The sequence below is a fragment of the Platalea leucorodia genome, assembly GCF_965183815.1.
Source record: "Platalea leucorodia genome assembly, chromosome: 5".
NCBI lineage: Eukaryota > Metazoa > Chordata > Aves > Pelecaniformes > Threskiornithidae > Platalea > Platalea leucorodia.
In genome coordinates, this window is record NC_138827.1 from 54,058,935 (window position 1) to 54,081,946 (window position 23,012).

The window sequence follows — 23,012 nt, forward strand, 5'->3', positions numbered from 1 at the left end:
TGTAAAAACCTAATTTATTGTTACAGTAAATGGCAGTTAATTCTACATGGCAGTTTCTTTGAATAGCTCTGTTTTCACTTTGCCTAACTACTGTGGATGCAAGTTTAATGCAGCTCTTGTCCCCAGGCACCTGGAAGTCAGAGAAATGGGCTGGTAGAGCTGCTGCCAGAGCAAAATTCATTTTAAGGGCTACTTCCATTCAAGTTGTTACCCCCCAACTGTGGGATAAGTATGTCATACTCAAATAAGCTTGTTGCCAATTCATACCCTGAATCTAGGAAGCTAGATCAACTTTAGCACATGATGTCTGTCTTAGCTCGCATCTACTTTTCACATACTTTAGGGGAAGACAGCTAACACAGATTAAGACAACTACGTTATATTTTCTCGTACTGACTCTCCCTGTTCAAACACGCCCAGCTTTACAGCTCGGAAGTCAGCTCAGTTACTTGGTCTGATGGTTCCCCGCCCCAGTACGCAGGTGTAGCAGGACTGCTTGTGTTACGCAGTGTGAAAGGAGCTGGAGCAGAGGGCTGCTATGGGTGTTGGGATCAGACACCTGTAGCTTGTTAAGGCCTGAATCAAAGCAGTAGAAGACAAGTGTGATGGTGACTGAAATTAGTGCCATCACTGGCAGCTTCATTTCCTAAAGCTACCTGAGTAAGGCTGAGGAACACAGCTGAAGGAGCAGACCCAGTTTCTTACAGTATTCTTTTCACCACAGTGTTATGCACTCTTTTTCTTCACATTCACTTGGTCTCTTTTTCATTTCGCCTCTGGAGCACCACACTTTAATTTGCACAGAGCTTTTAGTAAACTGATCCTGAGAGCAGCGTGGAAGTTGGTACATCTCCCTGAGGCAACAGCAGCAGGGCTCTAGGAGCGAGGTGCTGGCTGCCTGCTCCGAGACCCCGACACCTCCTTCCAGAGGGTACCTCTCAGGTGGCAGGCAGGAGGTGTACGTGATGCTTCCCCCACTCCTACTCAACCCAAACTTGAGCTAGGGGGGCAGTTAAAGACCCTGCTTTGTCTTAAATCTCATCTGTCTATTTTAATGTCATAAACTGTCTTGGTAAAGAAAAGGACACAAAGGCAGGTCACAGCAGTCCTGTGGTGCAAGGATTTCCCAAAAGGTACCTTTAATGTGGTTGCATCAGCAGCAAGCAGTCAGTGCTAGCTTTGGCACCAGGAGTTAGATGTGCAGCACTACACATTAGACACCAAGTTTTATCCATATGAATAGAGAAAGTGAACTAAAACATAGTACTATGAGCACATACAAAATCAAGTTATTTGTGTTGTATCACACTTTTCAGCATGTATTAGAAAAATAAACTGAAGACAGTTACTAATCAGATGAATACATTTTCATTGCCAACTGGCAAGAGTTTAAAAACCATGAGAAAAACCCCACACTGAAGTTTTTGTTTTACAAATGTTAGCTCACCCATAGTAACAAAACTGCTGTACAGAAAGCACCCGCTGCATTTTCGTCAAAATAGTTGGAGCCAAACCAATTTTCCCATCCTAGGAAGTCACAGCTATGTTATGTTCAGAAACTCCATTCAGCTGTAATGAAGGTGTTGCATACTAAGTTACGATATTGTAGCAGAGGCAAAAGCTCAGAAGCTCACCTACAGTGGTAAATCAGTTCTCCCACTCAGTCTCGATGAACTCCAAGGTTGTCTCTTTGCTTCAATAACCACGTATCTGCCATTTACACGTCAACAGATAAAATACTCTGCTGAGTATATAAAAACTGTTATAAAAAGGCAATCATAAAAGATAAGGTACTGGCAGGCATGTCAGCTTCTTTTAATAAAAAAAATAGCCATTATATCTATTTAAATAAGGCTTCTTGTTACAGATTTTTCCAGTTACTGAAGGAAAACAAGGCCTGATGAAAAAAAACGATCCCCCGTAAACCTTACACTTCCTGCCCCAAGAACGCATCCTACAGGAAAGATCATTTAATGTGCAAAGTGACAAAACAAACACTGGGGGAAGCTCCTGAAATGATATGCCCAGTCTAGTTTCTCTTGCATTATCTTCAAAATCTTAAAAAAAAAAAAAAAAACCCTAAAACAAGTTCTAAAATACACAAAAAACCTTCATCTTGATATTCTTTCCAAAACAAATATGTACAGCACATTAATATGCAATATGCAAAAGCTCTGTGTTGCTGTTGGCAACATCTATGCCCTCCCCAACCCTATTCACATGTGTACCTCTACTAAAACACAATTACATCACTAAGCCTGTTAGTTTGAAAAGGGAATTTAATTCACTTAAAACTGGTAAATTTTTGTGTAGGGGCTCCATTCGTTTGACTCCGGATTGTAGACTTCAACCGTGTTCAAGAATTCGTTGCCATCAAATCCCCCAACTGCATAAATAGTGTTTGCCACCGTCGTGATGCCGGCGTTGCTCCTCGGAATAGTCATACTTCCCATCATCTTCCACTCGTTCTTAGCAGGGTCGTACATCTCCACGCAGCTCACTGCATGAGAGCCGTCAAAGCCTCCGCCAACAAAGAGTTTTCCTATCAAAAGGAAACAAAGTGAACATTTCACTGCTAAGCACCAGCTATGTCACCAAACACAGCCTCCTCTCCGGGGAGACAAACCAAGCCAAAAACAAAGGAACTTCAGGTTTTCCGTCAGAAACCTTTGCCTTATTCAAGTTACAGTATTGACCTGCCTTCCATTTCTTGATCATTAGAGCTGACTGGAAAGTATTTCAGAGTAAGTGCAAAGTCCGAATTCAAACAGATGCAGTTCTGGAAGCTGCATGGTGATGTTTTGAAAAGAAAGAGTTAGGGGTGAATGCCCCAAAACAAAGAGTTTTTTGTTTTTCTGGTTACAGTTTTTAATTAAAATTGGAGGCATAGCCAGGTTCTTACTGTATTGTTTCCTCCCTGAGAAGGAGCACAGCTTTGTATTCTACTTGCACCACAGCTTAACATGAAAAATTCATCAAGCACATGAGATTGCTTAAGCCTGCGGAAGCCTACCGTCACGAACAGCCACTCCAGCGCCTCGTCGAGCCACGTTCATGGGCGCAATCAGGGTCCAAGTGTTGTTCTCTGGATTGTAACGCTCCACGCTATTCAGGCAGTTCCATGATTCTGCTCCTCCAATTATGTATAAATATCCACCCAGCTCACACACTGCAGACTGATGTCTCCCTACAATCAAACACCAGGAGTTACAGCCCAGCACAGAGGTCAGGCACTAACAATAGGCCACAGCAGCTCAAATTTAAACAGTTTTTTTTCTTTGTTTTCAAACCTGCAGTTTTACAATCACCCTTCCCCCCCCCCCCCCCCCCCCCAAACTACACAGCAGACTTACGGATATTAAGGGGAGCACAACTTGTCCAAGATTTTGTGACAGGATCAAACACATCACAGTTCTTAAGTCCCTTTTGGCCATAAGGATCTGAACCACCAACAATGTACAGTTTTCCATTCAGGGCACATACTCCTATTCATATAGGAAAGAATAATAAGTAAGCTAATAAATGAATAAATAAAAAAACCAAACCAAACCCAACAGCCAATCAACTGCAGATGTGTTACCTGCATTGCAGCGATTGGTTCTCAGTTCCGGAACAGGAGTCCAGTCATCTATTTCTGGCTCATACATTTCTCCACAGCTCAAGTCATCTGAGTGACCATTTGACCCACCCACCACATATAGCTGCCCCTAAATGGAAAAAATAAATACCTTCTTCACATCGAAGTAGACAACAATTCAAATCATTAGCACTTTAGTAACGGTGTAACTATGGTTAAGCAACTTCCGTTACCATTTTGCAAAGTTTGCCATGTTTGTCCCGCCTGCATTTACATACTGTTACATTCCATCTGATCTCCACCCACCACACACCATTAAAACTGCCATCTGGAATCGAGCTCTTGGTGTTCTCATCGGTGCAATGAAAGTCCAGGTGTCCTTTTGCGGATCGTAGCATTCCACTGTGCGCAAACACTCCTCTCTGTTATAGCCACCTAAAAGCAAAAGGTCAGATGATACCACACTTCCAAAGACCAATTGCTTTGATGGCGACAAACACCGACTCTAATATAGCCCAGACAATTAAGCGGCCACGGTCCCCCCACCCCGCTGCCAACTGAGCAAGTTGTTGAAAGCGTTGTTGCTATCCATCTCCTTTACCTGCAGCGATGAGCTTGCCATTGAGTTCAGCGGTGCCCAGCCCAGACCTAGCATACTGCATTGGAGACATGGGCTTCTCTATGACATCGTTTGGTTGAAGCTCAAAACTCAGACTCTTCAGTAGTCGCGGTGTGCTCGTGGGAGAGCTCTGAGGGCTGTTACGGCCATGCAGGAATATCACGCACAGTACGCCATCCAGAACAGCAAGACACAGGTAGGTGTTACCTGTTGTCAGGAGAAAAGGAGATATCACCAATTTTAGGTGAATTTAAATGAATGCTAGCTAGGGTCTTCTGATTACGCTTCTCCCCTTATAAGTATGAAAACTTTATTTTTTCTGGTTACTGGTTCCAAGTGTTAGTCTAGTTACTGAAAAATGTGAGGTTCAGATGATTAATACAGCGCTCAAAGGACATAAGACAGCAATCTAAAGATCTGCTAGGAGACAGTCTCACGCACACAGCAAATAGCTCTGATTAATCAGAGGCTGCTTATCTCCTTAGGGCTTTCGGCGTAAATTATACACACCATGGGATTTGGGATGGCCCTGTCGATACGGAATCAAGACGTAAATGATCCCAGTTTGGCCCCAGTTACGTTAGAAACATTCCACAAATTACTGGGCAAATTACTTGACTTACATCATCAGTAAGAAAAAGCATTTCTGCATTTCTTACAGATGTTGAAGGAAATCCCCAGGGAGGGAGAGGAGGTAGGTACATAATACCAGACGCATCTTTTAGACTAACCCTGCCCCAGTTACTCACTTGAAGTTTTCTCTGAAGCAATGATTTTCCACTCGTGTTTAGGACTCTGAACAGCAGCATGTGGAGAAAGACTTCCAGAGGAGCTGCTACTAATCTGCTTGTGATCATTCTCGCGTGGTGGCTTCTTCTGCAAAATCAAAAGGCAGCTACAGAAACCTAGCCAGAGACTACACCTCCTTCTACCTTTGCTTCTCTGAGCTAATACATAACTATTCAAGAGAACACTTCATCTACCACCTCCGCAGAGCATCATTTATAGCACACCTAAATTTTCAACAGAACATCTTGCCTACTCAGCAACAGTGGCCAAAAACTACCCTACATCTTATCTTGGTACTCGTTTCATCCTGTGACTGCACCTTTATACTGCTGGTGTCTGACTAGAAATCAGTTCAAATTCCTAGAAGAGGGTATGCGTTACTAGCAGGATTTTCAAGTCTATGGAAAAAACCTACATCCATTTGGAGAGAACTGATCTACAAACTAGAAGCCTCACTCACAAGCTCTGCTTCTGGAACTGGAGTTAATTATATAATGCTATTTGGAAGTGAATTAACTATTCTCTTCATTCCCTGAAGACAAATTAATTTCGCCTCAGTTCCTCTCTGTGCTCAGATTAGCTGTTTCTTGGATTTTACTCCCTTGATACTTCCCGCTAACAGGAGATTTCTGCTTTCTTTTCTTCTTCAATTAAATTCATACTGTAGCTTATGTTATTTTGCTCAATTAAGAAAAACCCCAAAATTTCACATTTCAGACTACACTGCACAGTTGGTTGGGTTATTCAGGCTTTTTCTGACTCGTAAGAACAAACCACAAAAAGTTATCATTCTGTCTATTTTGTTTAGCAGCAAAGTTTATGACCACAGTACCAAGTCTGCAATGCTTGCACAGTTCCCTGGAGTCTGATCTCTATGGAAACTGTCGTAAGACTTCTGAAATACATCATCTAACTCATAGATAACCTTACACACAAGAGTTTGACAGCTATACTCCACTCAGCATGAAAACCAATTCATTTGTGGATAGCATTTCTGTTATTTCTGAACCTTCATCCAATTAACAGCTTATTCCCTTACCCTTAACTTGCCTCAACAGTCAGAAACTACAAACTTTTGTAATTCAATAATTTAAAAGTTATAACTTTTCCAGGACTGTTGTCTAAGGGTTCCTGGTGTTAATTCTCTCAACTGTTCAGAGTTTCTAAAGTTGGCAATACTTATTATCAGAAAGGATTTAAGAAAAAGTTGAGAACTCTTGGCCTTATTTCTAAAAGTGAACTTTTTGAATGTTCACCTCTCATCTTCTAAGTATTACAAGGAGTAGTATCCAAAGGTGGTGAAGTCTGTGAAGGCTTACTAAAAACAATTAAGAAACTGGAAAATTAGCTGGCTTTTCGTTTTCCTCTCTTTTCACTTCTAAAATCCGTGTTCCAGGATGGAGAGTGTTTAACATAAACATTAGCCAAAATGATACTTTTGTATCAGCACATGCCACTGTTATGAGTTAAAATATTACAATACATTTGCTTCTAACTCAGTGAATTTAAACAACCTTGATTTGTATAAAGCGATTGGTAATTTGCATCTATTAGCTCTTCTTTACTCTTTGTTTCTTGAACAGCCTCCATTGTGCTAAGCTGTGTATTTTTCAGTAGTTGAGAATTATTGTATCTGGCTAGAACTAAAAAAAAAATAATTACCATCTCAAAAAGCACAAGACTGATTTATACACAGTCAAAGCATCAGCTATGTCTAGATCAGAAGTTACCTACTGCTGCTTTTTAAAAATCTCTCTTGCACATTACCAGTGCAGCTGAACGAAAGAAATGGACGCTGGCAGCTGAAGGATTAGAACTTATGTCTGGAATCTTTTTCTGTGCCAAAATTTAACAGACGCATAAGCCATTCTCCACTGCAAGCCAAGCAGTCCATGATTCTTTATAGCCTCTTGAGATCTCTACAAAGCCACAGCTGACTTGCTACAACCGACTGCTTTTCTACCTCTTCTTTCTTCTAACAGCCTAAGATTTATTTTGAAGTCAAACCTAAAGCACTCTGTTTTGCAAAGGCTTACAGTTAGTCTGCCGAAAAACCAGAAGCAGAGTAAATCATCACCTCCAGCAGTTTTTGAGAAAGATACTTTCTCATCATGTATTTCTCCATCAAAGCTACTGCTGCTTTCTCTGCTACAGTACACAAGACTTCAGGTGTGCTGTAAACTGCTCCAGTCTACCTGGGGTTACCTCAGACTGTCTGCAATTTGTACCTGCACAAACTGAATGTGGTCATCATCACTGCCATACACCTCAGCCTGTCCATCTAGCAGATTTCCATCAAGCAGCTTGTGATCAGCTGAGTAGTACAGCGTTTGAACCTGCAAAGACAACAACAGAATACCCATGTGGCTACTGTCTCCATTGCTACTTAGCTACAGGCACATTACAAAAGGCAGTCGCCAGCATACTTCTCGTCATCTCATCTCAATCTAGCAGAATGACAAAACTAAAAGGAAGATGTCATGGTGGCAATCTTCAAACATTGGATGAAGGCTCCTTACTTTCTCAGCTTGAGAGAAATCTTCGTTTTCCAAGGACGTCTACTGTTTTTCCAGCACAGAAACATTAGACAAGCAAGATGCACATTAATTTGCAGAATTACACAAATTCACAATCTCATGCAAGCATTTTCGTTATCCCCGCATACAAGTTTTCTGCTTCAAAAAAATACATATATTTATCTCGATCAAAAAAAGTTAAAGAGAAGCCAACAGTGGACTCTAAGAGAAAGGTATGGGGATGAGGGAAGACAACACAAATTTAAGTTCTGGAGGAAACTGTTGTCCACAACTAAACATCAGATGCAACTGTTTCAGTGAAATGCATCTGACTTTCCACATGATCAAAGCTTTTAAAATGAGTTTTTTCAAGAGGAAATACACACTTGAGAATATACGACAGTATCAACATGTACTTTTGCCTATACAAGTGTTGCTGAAGATCTATCGTGCTTGTAATAACAAACTGGGAAAACGCTGATGTTTCATGGGCCTTTGTAAAGTCCATTTTCTCTAGCCAATTAAAAATTTAGATTCCCCACTCATTTTTCCATTAAAAACTGCCCAAGCTACATCTAGTATTAGTATTCATGAGTAAAGCCATTTAATAACACACAACTTAAAAGAATGTATCCTGTAAAGGAGTAAGTAAACACCATTAAATCATCATCATCGTTCTCTGCCCACAGCGGATTTTCTTAGGAGAACTGGGGCAGGACTGCTGCTTCTGTACGTGTCAATACACTTGAGGTTTCTTCTTGGTTCTTCAGCCTTGGTATCCTAGTTTTGTTAATAAACCTATGGGGAGATAAATCAATGGGGAGGAACAACCATTAGAAGCTTTTACCTACTTTGTATTTACAAGCAAAACCTGCAAAGGAAAACATCAAGAATCTACAGCAAGTTTCAGTACCACCTCCCCAATTCTAAAGCAAGATACATGCCACTCTGAGGTTACTAAACAGCACATAGTGAGCAAAAAAGGAAAGCAGAAGACCAGACTGAACAGTTCATTCAGCTCACCTGAATACCCCCCCAGTTTCTCAGCTTAGGGGTACCTACAGTAAAATTTAAATTCTTTAGGGTCATAGTTAAAAAAGTGAAAAAAATTTTAAGAAAAAAGAAAAAAAAGAAAAAGGGATCATCCTTCATATTGACTTTAAAAAAAAAAAAAAAAAAAAAAAAAAAAAAAAAGGGTGTTTAATCCCATTTTCTTAAAGACTAACCTCTTCCATTAGATCTTCCAGGCTGTCTCCATTCTCCCAGATGCTGCGCTGTACCCAGTTGATTACCTTTGTGTACAATTTGCCATTGCTGGGTAGGCCAACATTGTCTTCCAGCATTACTTCAAGCTTGAATTAGAAGAGGAAAGGATTATTTACCCTATAGGTATTACCCTTGTATTTGTAGCATACTGTACTTCACATAGTAAGCATTACTCTCAGTTTACCACACAGCTAGAAAACACCATCTACAAGGAGCTTTCAGCCACTGAAACTAGGAAGCACATTTAAGTACAATCGCAGTTATCTTTTACGCTTAGGAAGGATGATAGTATGTATTCTCTACAGTTAACGTTCAGCGTAGTATGAATATTACACAGATCCAGAATTTTCAGGTTGTTGGTAAAAGCCAGTACACCAAGTTTTCCTACTCCCAAAAAGGAAGCCATAATAATTGCTCCTTGGGTTGCTTTCTGGAAATCATGTACCAGAAGGAAGTCTACAAACTTAAGCTAACCTTTAACCGTGGAAGTTTGAGAAATTCTTCCTGTTCTGAAATCTGTAAAAGATGTTCCTGAATGTAGCCATCAATCTTGTTCAACAAACGTGAGTCTCCCATACAGCTTGCAAAGTTTCGGTAAGAGATGCAGCTCTGAACATCCATCTTAGAGAGCAAGTAGTCACCACAAACCTTTTAAGAAAAAAGGCTGCATCTTAGTTTACAAGCAGACAAGATTTTTGTATGTTTAAATTATCCACCCCAACATACAGCAACGCCTGTTCTCTAACTGCAGAATAGCAACTGTCTTTTGCCATCCCCACCTCGTGCTAGAGCTGTAAACAAAATGTTGCCTTCCATAGGACTATGCATATAGTAAAAGAAAAAAAAGTCATGCACATTCGAAAGCTACTCACATATACATTGACCCCATGCTTTTCTATTGAACGCCTATTCAAAACTGCTTATTTGCAGTCAAGTGAAGATAAGAATCCCAATTCTCTTGTCAAAGGTATTCCCATTTGCAGCAAGAGTTAAGTTCTAAAGTCAAGCTCTACAAAACTTATGTTCAGGAGCGTGTGGATTATTCTTTTTTCACATATCACTGCCACAGATTTACAGGTTTAATTATGCCCCCCAACGCAACCAAGCACACCACCACTTCCGCGAACCTGAGGGTACGTAATCAGCTATGATTCACAAGCCATTTTGCTTATACAGGTGCACAAATACAAAACTGAACTTCAGAGAACCCTTCAGCACAAAGATAACACAGGTGGAAGCAACACATACTGATGTCACTCAAATCAATACAATACTAGTGAACATCTAAAGCAGCTTATCCGCTAAGCACTTTTTCCACAGAATCATCATTTTTTGTCTCATTAACACCAAAAAGCATAATGGTGTCAGCTTGAGAAAGCCGAATGGACTTCTGGAGAGTCGAGAAGTGTACCTGCTTAACTCTCTCCATCTTCAACTTCTTTGCTGCGGAATATACATCTTTCACAAGTTCTTTATCAGCTTTTAATCTATTAAAGAAAGAAATTTATCTGCATTATTTTGATTTTTTTAAATTAAAATCTACTCTCTCTACTTTCTGTGAAAACTACTTACTGAGCAGTATAGGCATAATTCAACAGAACTTCAACAGCTTCTGGATTGAGATCATCAAATTTAACATGGGAAATTCCATGAGAATCACTATCACTATTGAAGATTTCAAACAGGTAGGGACTGCAGCAAGCTAGCACGGCTCGGTGCGCCAACATCTCATGTCCACATACCTTTATTTAAAACACAAATAAGAGACCCACATACTGGTAAGGATTTTTTTAAGTTATGTTTGTATTATAATAGTATAAAGGCCTACTCAAGTGAATGTCACAGTTCAAATCAAATTTTCAAATCAATATGGTCTCCAACTTAGGTCAGCTGAAAATAAAATTTTAGTGTTGCTTCTCTCAAAGTATATCTGATTTTATCTCATGCCTCACAATCAATGAGGTACATAGCATTACACAGTGTAACAAAAAACCCACCGCATTCAACAATCATACTCGGACAGAAAAAAAGTTACCTGGAGACGGACATCACAGAACTGACCACTTTTACGTAAGGCATTTAGTTTGGCAACAGATGACTCGATGAAGTTTTCATCTTCGAACATCAAATATCCATTAGGAATCATTTTGGTGTTGGTCTGGCTGAAAACAGAATGTATAAAGTTCAGAGTTACAACATTTTGCTTCAGTATAGAAGTACTATTAGCACAGTCTTTGCAAACATTCATAGGGAATTTAAAAAAAAAAATCATCGCAAAAAAAAGCCTAGAGGAGTACTACTGCTGATGAGTACATGTTGCCAACAATTCTTTGGAGAGAGTGAGGCCACAATTTTTAACTTAGCCACATCACTTCAGTAGGTACCAACTCCAAAACTACATGCTGAACCTGTGCTAGGTCCATGGGAGCAAGCTGGAAACCACTGGATTACACAAGAAGCTTCATTCCCCTCAATAAAGATTGGATTTGGTAGATTCATCACTATTTTCTGCTCTGCATGAAATCTGTCATACTGGTCAGCTTCATTTTTTGCACAGACACAAAAATCCAACAACATTGAAAAATAAGAACTGAGAACTTAAAGTAACTAGTAAAGTGGAAGAATAGTTATAGAAATAATTTCTTGTTTAATTTTATGCGTAATGACTTAATTAACTATTTTAGAGTAGCTGGACATTATGAAAGAACATTAGCACCAACAAAATAAGACAGAATTAAACACATTCTGAACAACGACCGTGTATTTTAAGTCATCACGAAGCTAAAACAACTTCCCCTGAAGATCTTGCCCATGTACAAACATACCACCTCATGTAAATTGGACCAAGACTGGAAAAATAATTTCAGGAAACTAACTTTTGAATTTGGAAGCTATTTTATAGGTCATTTAATTGATTGGGTTTTTAGCTAAGCACTTTAAGGAAAAGTCCACTTTACAAATAGGAAGCTAATTAAGAATAGTAAAATACAACCCTGAGGAGAACTAATAAATTTGAAATAATAATTTAAAAAAAAAAATCAAATTTCTAAGTTTGAGCTGCTAACATGAGTACGTTAGCAGTATAAAAGTATACTTTCCTCAACAATTTTAGAGGGAAGAATACGTGGGATGCTATTAGTGTTACCAGCAAAAATTTATATTTCCATCTGAAGTTTAAGAAAATTCTGAATATCAAACTAAACAAGAAATCCCCCAAAACAGAAAAAGTGGATAGCAAAAATCAGTAATAAAAATAGCAAGCCCCACACAAAGTAATTTTAGTGGTAATCTGTTTATTTTAAATTCACTTACTACTGAAAGCATTTGACTCTAAACTGGCAACAATCATCTTACTTACAAAGATTACTATCCATTTGTATGCACTTTCATTTGCTGTGTTTTATTAAAAAAAGGACAGCAAGGTTTTAAAGCTGCAGAATTTCAGCAAAACTATTAACAACTGTACACCCAGCTATCAGTATGAACTTACCTAGCAAATATATTACTGTAAATTTTTAACTGGGAGATTTTAAAATAATCCAATGGTATGACTGTGATAAAACAGAGCACTTCAGTATCTTCTGACAGGGAAGATGTTTGTTGAAATGCAAAAGCAGACGTGTCTTTGCAGCTGCAATATGGATTCCAAAACTATCAGGCTTGAAGATGATGTAATCAAGTCCTTAAGAGCTATAGACATGAATTTCTTCTGTGATAATCATGCATCATAATCTGCAATAAAGGAGAAGCTATCAAGTAAGGACAATAGATAGTACTATCATAAATTTCAGATGAAACTTTAATAGTCTCTTAAAGTAGAACTTCCTGACCCAAACAAATAAGTTTTTCTTCACAAAAAGAAAACAGCCTGAAAACTTCCATATTGACACCAATACATTCTTGTGCCCAACAAGACGTCAACCACATCAATTTTTATACCCACAGAGACAAGAAAGTGGCTAAATTAGTGCTTAGAGAAAAAGTTAGAACAGCTGAATCCCATTTTTAGACAGTTCCTTACCAACTCTAACCTTCAGCACTTCCTATATCTAGATCATTATTGTTTGCTTACAAAAGTAGGTAACAGTTAAGTAACACAACAAAAATTACTACATTTTAAAAAAGAAACCAATCCACATGCCTCCTACCTTTTGCTTTTCCTGTACTCATCTACTTATATCCTTCTTCTACTGAATGCCTAAAATGGACTGAAGATGGATTAAGGACATGTCTGAAATGACTGGGCATGTCTCCAGTCTCCGGTACTTCAAAAAAAAGAATTATAAAGTCAGAAATCGCTACTTCAATTATAACTTTGATAAAAAGTCTCTTTGCTACCCTGCGAACAGAATCTGTTAAGTTCTGGTCAAGTTCTGCACTGGCAGTGCAGACTGGAGTAGCTTTGTTGGGATTCTGCATGCGGGTGGACTGTTTATGCCGGGCCTTTTTGGGGAGGGGAGAAGAGGAGGAGGAGCAGCAGCAGGGAGGGAACAGCCAACAAACACCCACTCTGGAACTTTCCATGACCCCGATGCCACCTCAGGAAAACATCGATCACTTAATCCACTTGAGTTCCCCACTGCAGTTCCAAAACTATATTTGTATCTACAGATTAAATGCCACATTGGGAATCGCGTTTCCTAAAAATAGGTGCAGCTCATTTCTCCACATCAAAAATTAAGTCACCTCCATTGTAGGCAAGAGAGCCTCACGACCCTACCGCCTGGCCAGCGCTTACACACGGGATCATTTTGGCAGGAATCGTACCTCCGTTGGTCTCTAAGTAGATCAGCAGCTCAAGCACGAGGCTGATTCTCAAGAGGGGCAGGGGACATTAGCCCACAACATACCAGCTCCACAGGAAAACTGCTTCCATCCTTAACAGCTTCTTGCAACCCTGAAGACAGAATGTTTCAGCCAGCAGATAACCAGGTAGAAAGAACGAACATTAACCGAGTTTGGCTACTAGAACAGACACAAACACATACATATAAAGAAGGAAATAACTGCTCCAGAGCAGCACTGGTGTCTGTCTGTAATATAGTATCCCCTCACGCAGGGAGGACTATGGGAACAGAACCCCAGGGACTACAACTCTCTACAACATACTTTAATGCCAGCATACTTTGCTAGGAAGAAAATCTCCATAGATTAAATGTTATGTTCTTTTTATAATCCTACAGGCAACTTATGAAACTGAAACCAAGCTCTATTTACCAAATATTATTTAACTAAGCTTTTGGAAGTCAACACTTCTATTGTTGGTACAACCTTTTCAGTTTCTAAAGCAATCAAAACATTTCACTTCTCAAAAACAGCAGCAGTCTGATGTCCACACTTTCACCAAAGATTCACCTCAGCTGAAACATTCTGTTGTTCAAAGATGCAGAGGTATTATTTCAACACAAGTGTTGCAATGAATTAGCTTAGAAAGAAAGTTATAAGAATCTATTAGAAGTTATGCTTCACCAAGACTATCCATAAACGTACAAGAGAATTATCACCAGGAGACCTCTGACTTTATCACTTCAGATTTTAAACCTTCCATTTCTGTTGTAGGAATTATCCAGACATGACGGCTAGATTACCTAGCCAAATGCAAACTACAGCAAGCATCTAAAAAGGAAAGTCAGGGGGGACAAGCTCTGAGTTCCAGGCAGGAGTTGCACTGGGCGGCCAGTACAGCATCAGACCATTTTGCTGAAAAGGCTTGGATCAACCCGGTCACCACTTGCTTGATTCTGAGCAGAAAGCGACACACGGCGCATCAGATTATCCATCTTGCTCCCACTGGTTTTAAACCAGCTTTTTCTCGACTGCCAGATCTCTCAAAGAATTTCTCTTGTTAACCGAATAGATGTCCATAATTACCAAAGCAAATGAAATGTATATTGCTACCACAGTTCAGACAAACAGGCTACTAGTCTGCTCACTCATCACATTATGCATTCCCCTGTTTAATATTCATTGGGATTGCTGTTAATTATCAGTACTGAGGCTTTGGGGAGATTTCAAGCTACACGACAACTATTCAAACAATTTCAACTAAATTCCAGAATCATCCTCGTTCAGTTTACGTCTCTGGGCATGTTTTGTCAAGTTCTGCTGTAACAGAGGAACTTTATTTCAAGTGCAGTGTTTTAACTTTGCCTGATGTACTTGCTTATGACCTTCAAGACCTATAAAGGACATCCAAAATAATTCTGGGTTGAAATGGAAGATTTGTCTTTTAAAGTCCTCCTTTGTGCATAAGGTCAAAACCACACATTCTGCATTTATGCACCTAATAGTATTGTCCAATGTGAATATCTAGGAATATGAACATCTTAATTACTTCCACGGTTTCAATACTGTTATGTGTGAACCATGGCTAATATTACTACTCAAAATGGCATTAAATACCACAAGCATATGCATCACTCTGCATTCTTTTTAGTTTGGTATACTACTGCTAGATCAAAAACCAACCAATCAGCCAAAATACAATAAAAAGCCAAGAATGTTGCATCTTCCGCATTAAAGGTACTGCGAACAAATTCCTTTCTTAAATTATTTTAAGCATCTAAATAACTTTGTCATTACCTTCCCCGCCCCCGTTTATACTCCCTTCTAGCTCACCACATCAAGAACTGTCAGCGGCTTTTTTTATCATTTTCCAGGACTTTGAATTTTTTAAACCAAAGTGTGATGTTCACATATCACTGTCAACTAGGTAAAGTATTAAGTCTGATGCCTCTGAAATGATTACTTTTCAAGAACCATCAAAATGCAATTATTTAAACATGTTAAAGCGACAGAATTAGCATTCCAGAATGGGAACAACACATTCCATTTCAGAAAATTCTTACTTGAAAGCAGGCCTAATTCCTGCACTTATTTTTAAAACAAAGCAAAAAAATAAGTGATATATAAACTCTGGATTTCCATTCTAGTTTTAATATTAAAGATCGATACTGGTGTTGAGCCCAGAGGCACCACTTTCAATCAAGAGTCGATCACACTACGTGTAATACTGCAGAGGACTGAGACAGGTCAGACGCCATGAAGCATTCACACGGTTTGTCTCGATGATACGGCTGTACCCAAGTAGAGGAATGCCAGTACTCAAACGTCTGCCCAGTTGCTCAATTTAAAAATAATTGTGTTCCAGTAATTGCGTTTCCTAAACACTTACTGTTAGCACAGACTGAGAATTTCATTTGCTACATATATGTACCACTGGACCACGAAAGATTCGCGGCTCCTAATACACTCTAAGATAAATTTGCTGCACATAAGTAACTTCCAGAAGAGAAATTTCCCCCTTTTAAACTCATCTTTCCATTTCACTGTATATATGTTTAAAGGTGCGTTTAAGAAGACTCACCTAAATAACAAGGATACTGTTTTCTCATCTTCCACTACGCTGTCCTCTTACATGTATCTTGCAAATACTATTGAAAGATGACTAGCTCAGTTACAAGAGCAAATAAATGTCATAATTAATACACTCTAAATTGTTATGTTTAGAACTTAGGATTTGCTCGTCCCAATTTTTTTTTTTTTAAACAGTTGTTCACTGCAGAAAACATTCCAACATTTTAAAAACCTGCTGCATGATGATAACTGTTGAATTTCTCTGAGATCTAAAAACTGTTATCGTGCCCTAGGACTCTCCACTGCAGAGCCACTTTCAGCAGAGGTACGAGCTGTGGTCTCAGGTGAGGTACCAAGACGACAGGTCCCAGAGCCACATACTAAGACAAAAGTCACCTTGTCCATGACCTAAGAACACAGGTAATATTTATTTTTCATCCCACCTGAGAGCTCTCATCTGTAGGACAGTCCATTGGTACTTTCCATGTCTTCCTTTCATTAAAAAAAAGTAAACAAAGCCCTTGCAATTTTGCACAAACTTTTTTGTCAGATGAAGGTACTACCTCTTCAACTCACAAGTAAAACACTAACTTGGGGGAGATACTTTTTAATCTTTTAAAAGTTGATACTTGTTGATATAATGATGGACACTTGATTGACATTTGTTGACCCAGTGAAACAAAAATGGAATTTAACACCACAGTTGGTGCTTTTTAGTTGCTGTGGCCTTTCTGGCTTTTCACAGCCCAGTACGGAAGGAATGTAGATCACTCCTACGACTACTTGTAGTCCATTACCTGTATCAGAAGACAAAATTAGATGTCCTCAAAAATTTTCTTTCATACATTAGCATTTATTTATGGTAAAAACACACTACCTTTTCATGCCTGAGTTTCTATTTGGGCAAAACATCATGGACCAAGACATATATCAACACACCTTACACCACTAAACAGGCTCAATTTCTTTACACCAGTGATGTAAAATAAGACTCACTGAATTTATATCAATTTTGTTTTGTTTTGCTTATTCACTTTTCAGTTGTTTTCCACTAAAGATTTAGGGTCATTAATAACTATGACTTGTAAACAAAGTTGTTCTATTCCACTGCAAATCAACCTCAGTTATGCTCCCACCTCAACAGTGAGGAGAGAGGGAGAGAATATTTGCTATTGCTGGTTAAGAATTGAAGGCCAAGGAAAAAGTACTATGGACATTTTCCAAAATCTTTTATATGCAGTCCAAGAAGATGTAATACTTGGACTGTCCTCCACAGAGAGCAAGCCTAGAGAGCTCTTTCAAACACACATTTATGTATGTAGACTTAAAAAATTTATGAGAAGCAGGTTTTATACTTGAATGTTACTGCTCTTTCAACTACAGCTCTCAGCTCTAGCACACCAGCTGCCCATTTAGTGCTTGCTTCCAATGCTATCCTCCCACCGCCCCCCTCCCCCGTGCTTCTGATATACTGTTTCACTGAGTCTTAGCACTGGTCATTACATCCCCTTTCCATACTGGTTCTGCGTTTCCTCTTCTCCTTTTCCACATTATACCTTTTTTGCTGTTGTCATAGTCTTTATCTACACCTCTTTTTCTACCTTCTGCCTCACACACACTCTCTTAAAATCTGAGCTCTTTCCCTTTTTTCCCCCCTCCATATGGATTTCTTTTTTCTACTAACACACACTTCCCACGGTTCTTCAAACATTGTCAGCAAACTGGTGGTTTTTTTGTGTGTCGTTGTTGTCTCCCACCCCCCCATTCTGGGCAGTTTTTGCCTTTCTTACCATCTCCTGCTCCTTAAGAACTCAAGCTGAGGAAAACAAAATTAGACCTATTTACAGTAGCTAAAGTACCATTTCCTAACTGGAAAGTATTCCCTTACTGTTGCATCCTGGAGTTAGGCTTGTGGCTACAAAATCCGCTTTCTAAAATTAAACCAATCTCGCCATCAAAGCACCACATCCTGCTTGGTTTCTTATTTTGTAGATCCCTGACAGAAAAGAATAAATGTGGTGTCTACACACCCATCACTGGAAACAAAAAAATCCTCCCCTTCACAAACCATGACAAATAAGGAGAGCGATATGATACTGAATTTCCACTAGTCTATCACTGCTCAGTCTTGCTATCCTTCTCCTTAGTAAATAACTCGGACGCCTCGCCTCTCACTTCATCAACATTTTTTCCACCCTGTGTGAAATTGTAACCAATTCAGGTTTTATGTCTATGGGAATCCTGAGTGAAGGAAAAGTGAAGGTGCTAATGCAGATATTTTCTACCTCTGAAAAATTCTAAAAAGCTGCTGGAAACTTGTGCATGCAGGCAGAAAATACGGAACTTCTCTCCCCACCCCACCCAAAAAAAAAAACCAAAAAACAAAAAACTGGTCATTCACACTCATCACCTTTCTCCAGAAGCACTAATATGGACTGACAGCCAGTGTTTTTGCTGTATTATCTCCTATTTCCTAGAACTGGTATAGATGACAGGGAGGGTCATGACATTGGCAACCAGCTGTCGGCACATGTTCTTCAGCCCGAAACGGCTATTTTCTTCACTCAAAGTCCAGGATTTCTGCGATTCTCTTTTCCCCCCACTTACTATGAAGGGTTTAATGAAGGTGCCACTACGCGATGGCAGCGTGGCGCTTGAAAGGTGCGCAGGCACCGCCTGACCTTGGAACAATACCCACCCGCCCGCCCGCCCACCCGTGTGGGGGACACCCGCCTTGCCGGGACGGGGGCTACGGGACAAGCCCGCCAGCCGCTGGTGCCCACGCGGGGCCGCGGCAGCGCCGCCGACTCCCCCCGCCCCAGCCGCGGCAACCCCCCGCGGGACGAGGGCCGGCAGCCGCGAGGGAATCGATCTCAGGCCATTTACACAACTTCGCCCCGACGAGCGTGGCAACTTCGCGATTTAGCCACCGTCTGAGAAACCGCCCCCAAAGAAGCGACGAAAACCCGCGGAGCCAGAGGGGCTCCGGCTCCTCCAGCCGAGGGCGCGGGGAGGGCACGGTGCGACGGCCCGGGCTCGCCGCCGCGGGGCCGCCGCCGCTGCCATAGCGGGGCCCGCCCCGCCCGCCCGCGGCCCCCGGCCGCCGCCACCCCCTGCGCCAGCGCCGAGCGGGGAACAAAGAGCGGCGGGGCCGGGGAGGCGCAGCGCCCGGCCGCCCCCGGCCTCATGGTCGCTGCCCCCCCCCGCCACGCCGCCGCCCTTCCCCTCACAGCCGGCGCGGGCCGCGTCTGGGCCCGCCGCCCGGGACGTCCCGCTGGGGGCCGCCCCGCCGTACCTGGTGCCTCTCAGCGCAGACGATGCTGTTCATATTGGGAGCCTCCAGGCTGAGGAGGAAGCCGACGCGGAGACTCAGCCCCAGCCCGCCGGGAAGAGGGAGCGGAGGGCGCAGGGAGAGCGAGGCGAGGCGCTGCTGAGGGAGGAGAGGGCCGGCGGGAGCGAACCGGAGCGGAGCGCGGGCACGGCACCGACGGGCACGGCACCGACGGCCCCGCCGCGGCAGCTGGAGGATCCCCACACCGCCTGCGCGGGCGCGGCACTGCGCCCCGTAACCCTCCGCCTCCGAGGGGGCGGGCGGGAGGCGGCACTGAGCGGAGGGCATCGCTCCGCCGAGAAACAAGTCCGGCCGCGCCCCTCCCGCCGCTCCCGAAGTGGGTCGGGGGCGGGCGGGGCGCCGTCCTCCCTCCCGCCGGAGGCAGCGGCGGTTGGCGGCGCCGCCGTCAGTCGCGGCCGCGGGGCGGGAAAAGCGGCCGCGTCCGGCAGGGCTGGGGGCGGGTGAGAGGAGGGACAGGCAGGCGGGGAGCAGCCGGGGCCGGGCCGGGCCGGGCCGGGCCGCGCCGCGCCGCGCCGCGTTTCTACGTGTGACTGCCACCGCGTTCGTTACTCGTAGCGCTCAGCCGCAAGCCCACCTGGTTCAATAATTCTATTTTTCAAACCTGGAGTTGCCCTTTCTCCTTAGCGATGGCTGCCTCTCATCGTTCGGCTCCGTAGTTCAAGGCATCATACCTGCACACAAGGACAGGCACCCGCTTTACCACAAAATATCCTATTAAAAGCTGAAAACTCTGCCTGGCGGCCTGTCCTGTGTGCGTGGGAGCTGGGCTGCACTCCGTCCCACCTCTGGCTCCAGCAGCCCTGAAGCCTCCCATCTGGATGAGAACTAGCCCCCCTGCTTTTCCCGATAAATCCTATCTTCCTAGGCAAAGTAGTTTTAAAACATCACTGCTGATAAATGAGGGGCGTTAGAAGTCTGGTCTATTTGTTATGTGTTTGCATGCTAGATAGCTTAATGGGTTTCTGATTCATGGCTGGGGCCTTGAGTGCTGCTGCAATATCATCATAAATAAAGCATGGAGCTGGAGGAAGTCTGAGGTTCCTCGCTTGCTTCCTGATTTAAAACGCCAAGGTCACCTGGAAGGCAGCGATACGCTTCCCCATGCTGTTTCCCTGTGTGCTTTCTCCTGACTCGGAGGCCGCCTTGGTCAGAAACTAGGAAACCTGTAGGAGATTGTGTTAGGTGCAGCTTCAGCGTCTCAGATGCGTATGATATACATGATAATATTTACCCATTTCTCCAACATTCTTCCAGAATCTCAGTGGAGAAGCATGTTTCAAAACAGTGACGTTGGATGATTCTGAGGTTTTGAGCAGAAAGTGCTTCAAAATACTGAAAATAATTGTCTTATCAGAAGCGAGCAGAGGCATTAAGCCACAGGTGTATTCTTCACCTACGCGAATGCCTCTGTCTCTAGAGACATACACGATAGTGCAGCGCCCATGGTGTGGCTGGGCTCTCTCTTCAGCTTCTCATTTTGCTGGCAGCAAACAGGACCATCCCTACTTCTCACCTCTCTCTGATGTATTTCCACTCCCTCCTCCTTTCAATTTCTAAATCACCAGCCACACCTCAGTGCCTACCTTCCCACTCTCTGCTTTCTTTTTTACTAGGGCTGTGCTAATCAAAGGCACTTGTGGTAAAGCTGGGAGGGAGAGGGAGGTGAAGACAAGAGACAGGAACTATGATCAAATAAAACAGTGCTGGCGATGTTCCTTAATTAAGTAAATCTCAGGATTACACAAGCTGCTGTTCCAGTATTCTTAGGAAAGCAGATGTCTTTATGAACCACCATTAATTTTCATTATCAGCCACTGCTAGTGATGTCAAAGAGCAAGCGTAGCATCTTCCCGACAGCACAGAGTTAACAGATGGGTGTTTCCAGCTCCTTTCACATAGATCCATTGGGGATTTTGCAAGCTAACTGTGGCTAGGCTGGGAGCTCAGGCAGCGTCTCCTTTGGGCCGGTTGCATTCTGATCACCCACACTCACCTCCCACTAAAAAAAAAAGTTTTTTTTCTCTGCTTCTTGCTTTGTCATCAACATGAAATTATTTTACTTCATTAAAACAATATTGTTCCAGCTGTGTTTCCTGTGATGATGGAAAAGACTTCTATAATGTGCGAATAACTTTATTTCAATCTGCTAGACCCTCCATGATCCTTCCCAATTAAACTTATGCTAAATCTTAAACACAGTTATCACCCTTCCTTCAAAAGAGAACAGTGAAAGCAAGAAACAAGCATGTTCCTTCCAGCTGACACTTTTGTTTGAGAAAACAAGATCTCTCAGAAAGACAGGGTATTCTCTTGCTTTGCTAAATGGTTTGTTCTTACGTATAAAACTATCCAATGGTAGAATTAACGTTACACATATGAGTACGATTTCTGCTTGAGCTTCAGCTAGGCTTCCTGATGTCTTAGCCAAAAGTACATCTTGAAATCTACAGCAGCTTTACAAAAATATCATAAAAAGTAGCTAAAACTTAGCCACTGGCAAGCAATGGACTGCAGGAGATCACTCTGTCTAAATGAGGTGCCTGGATGAGAAAAGCTACTTGGTCTCACGGAAGAGACAAGTAGGCAGGATTGCTTGGTTGTTGAAGCGTGTCAACAGGTAGAGGGCAGAAAGTTGTAATGGCAATTTTTTTAGTAAGGTTGCTTGATATCTAAAGAAGAACACTTCATTGAAAGGGATCAAGTTCATACCAGACAACTGAGTTACTGGGAGCTGAGCCAGAAGAACTAGTCAGCACATGTGCAACCACCAGAGCAGTGGTGTTCATTAGGGTTTTAGATCTCCTGGTTTGGCAACTGTCCTTCCCTGTAACAGTGTTTGTAAGATGTCAAGAACACTTCTTTAGCAAAGCCACTTCTCTAACAACACCGTATTTTAAAAAAAATGAATAAAGTTATGCTTGTGGAGGCTCTGGATGTTCTGCATACCTGTTGTCTCCCACCACAGAAGATCTTCGTAGTTAACGAATGCAAAGCCCTCTCCTGGAAAGCCCTCTTGCTTTTCTTCCAAATGGTGTGTTCCTCCTAAGTCAGGCGGTTTGTAGGTGTCCTTGACTCTGACGTGGCTCTTCTGCTGGTCCCTGTCTTGTTATAAGGGACTCCACATGTCTCATCTAAAGATCTAATGTCTAAAGGAAAGGCTGAATTTGTTAACTCTGGATATTGCGAGGCTTAATGTCATAACATTAAGCTCTGCTTCTGCTGAAGCTTAGTCATGAAGACCGCCTGAGAGGAGAAGATATTCCATTTAGTGAGAGCAAAATATGTGCCTTGGATTGCTGCATTAAAAGTTGAAAAATGGTAGAAAAAATACATTAGTCCTAGAAGTAAGAACAAGATCTGTTTTCACGTAAGCCACTCTACAATATACCTTTAAATCATCACGTAGCATTTCTCTTTGGACACAGATTAGTACAGCTCAGTGAAGTACACCACCTGAGTGAGGTGTGCTGCCAGTCAAGGATCTGGTCCATGGTTTTCTTTTTAAAAAATCATTTTTATGAACAAACAAAATGTTTT

At 42.0% G+C, this 23,012-nt stretch overlaps 2 protein-coding genes across 8 annotated transcripts in view; one reads left to right on the forward strand and one right to left on the reverse strand.

The window, feature by feature from the left end:
- SWT1 (SWT1 RNA endoribonuclease homolog) overlaps window positions 1–2,385 on the forward strand; it is a 40,594-nt gene extending 38,209 nt beyond the window's left edge. For all 5 annotated transcript variants that reach the window (XR_014228151.1, XR_014228153.1, XR_014228154.1 and 2 more), the window contains one exon: window positions 2,314–2,385. The gene's annotated coding sequence lies outside the window, so the exon portion shown is untranslated. The remainder of the gene's footprint in view (window positions 1–2,313) is intronic.
- IVNS1ABP (influenza virus NS1A binding protein) lies at window positions 728–19,671 on the reverse strand. Of its 3 annotated transcripts, none has more exons than XM_082311668.1 (15): window positions 19,419–19,671; window positions 12,258–12,499; window positions 10,803–10,925; window positions 10,340–10,509; window positions 10,179–10,254; window positions 9,242–9,415; window positions 8,728–8,853; window positions 7,214–7,321; window positions 4,946–5,072; window positions 4,179–4,403; window positions 3,891–4,012; window positions 3,581–3,707; window positions 3,354–3,485; window positions 3,014–3,187; window positions 728–2,542 (listed from the first exon to the last, which is right to left on the reverse strand). In XM_082311668.1, the coding sequence occupies exons 3-15, from the start codon at window positions 10,911–10,913 to the stop codon at window positions 2,289–2,291; spliced, it is 1,926 nt and encodes a 641-aa protein (XP_082167794.1). In that variant the 5' UTR covers window positions 10,914–10,925; window positions 12,258–12,499; window positions 19,419–19,671; the 3' UTR covers window positions 728–2,288. The 3 variants fall into 3 exon arrangements, with proteins under 3 accessions (XP_082167794.1, XP_082167792.1, XP_082167793.1); XM_082311666.1 differs by having other exon boundaries at window positions 10,803–10,929; XM_082311667.1 differs by lacking the exon at window positions 19,419–19,671 and adding an exon at window positions 12,916–12,941 and having other exon boundaries at window positions 10,803–10,929.
- Between the last annotated feature and the right edge of the window lie 3,341 nt (window positions 19,672–23,012).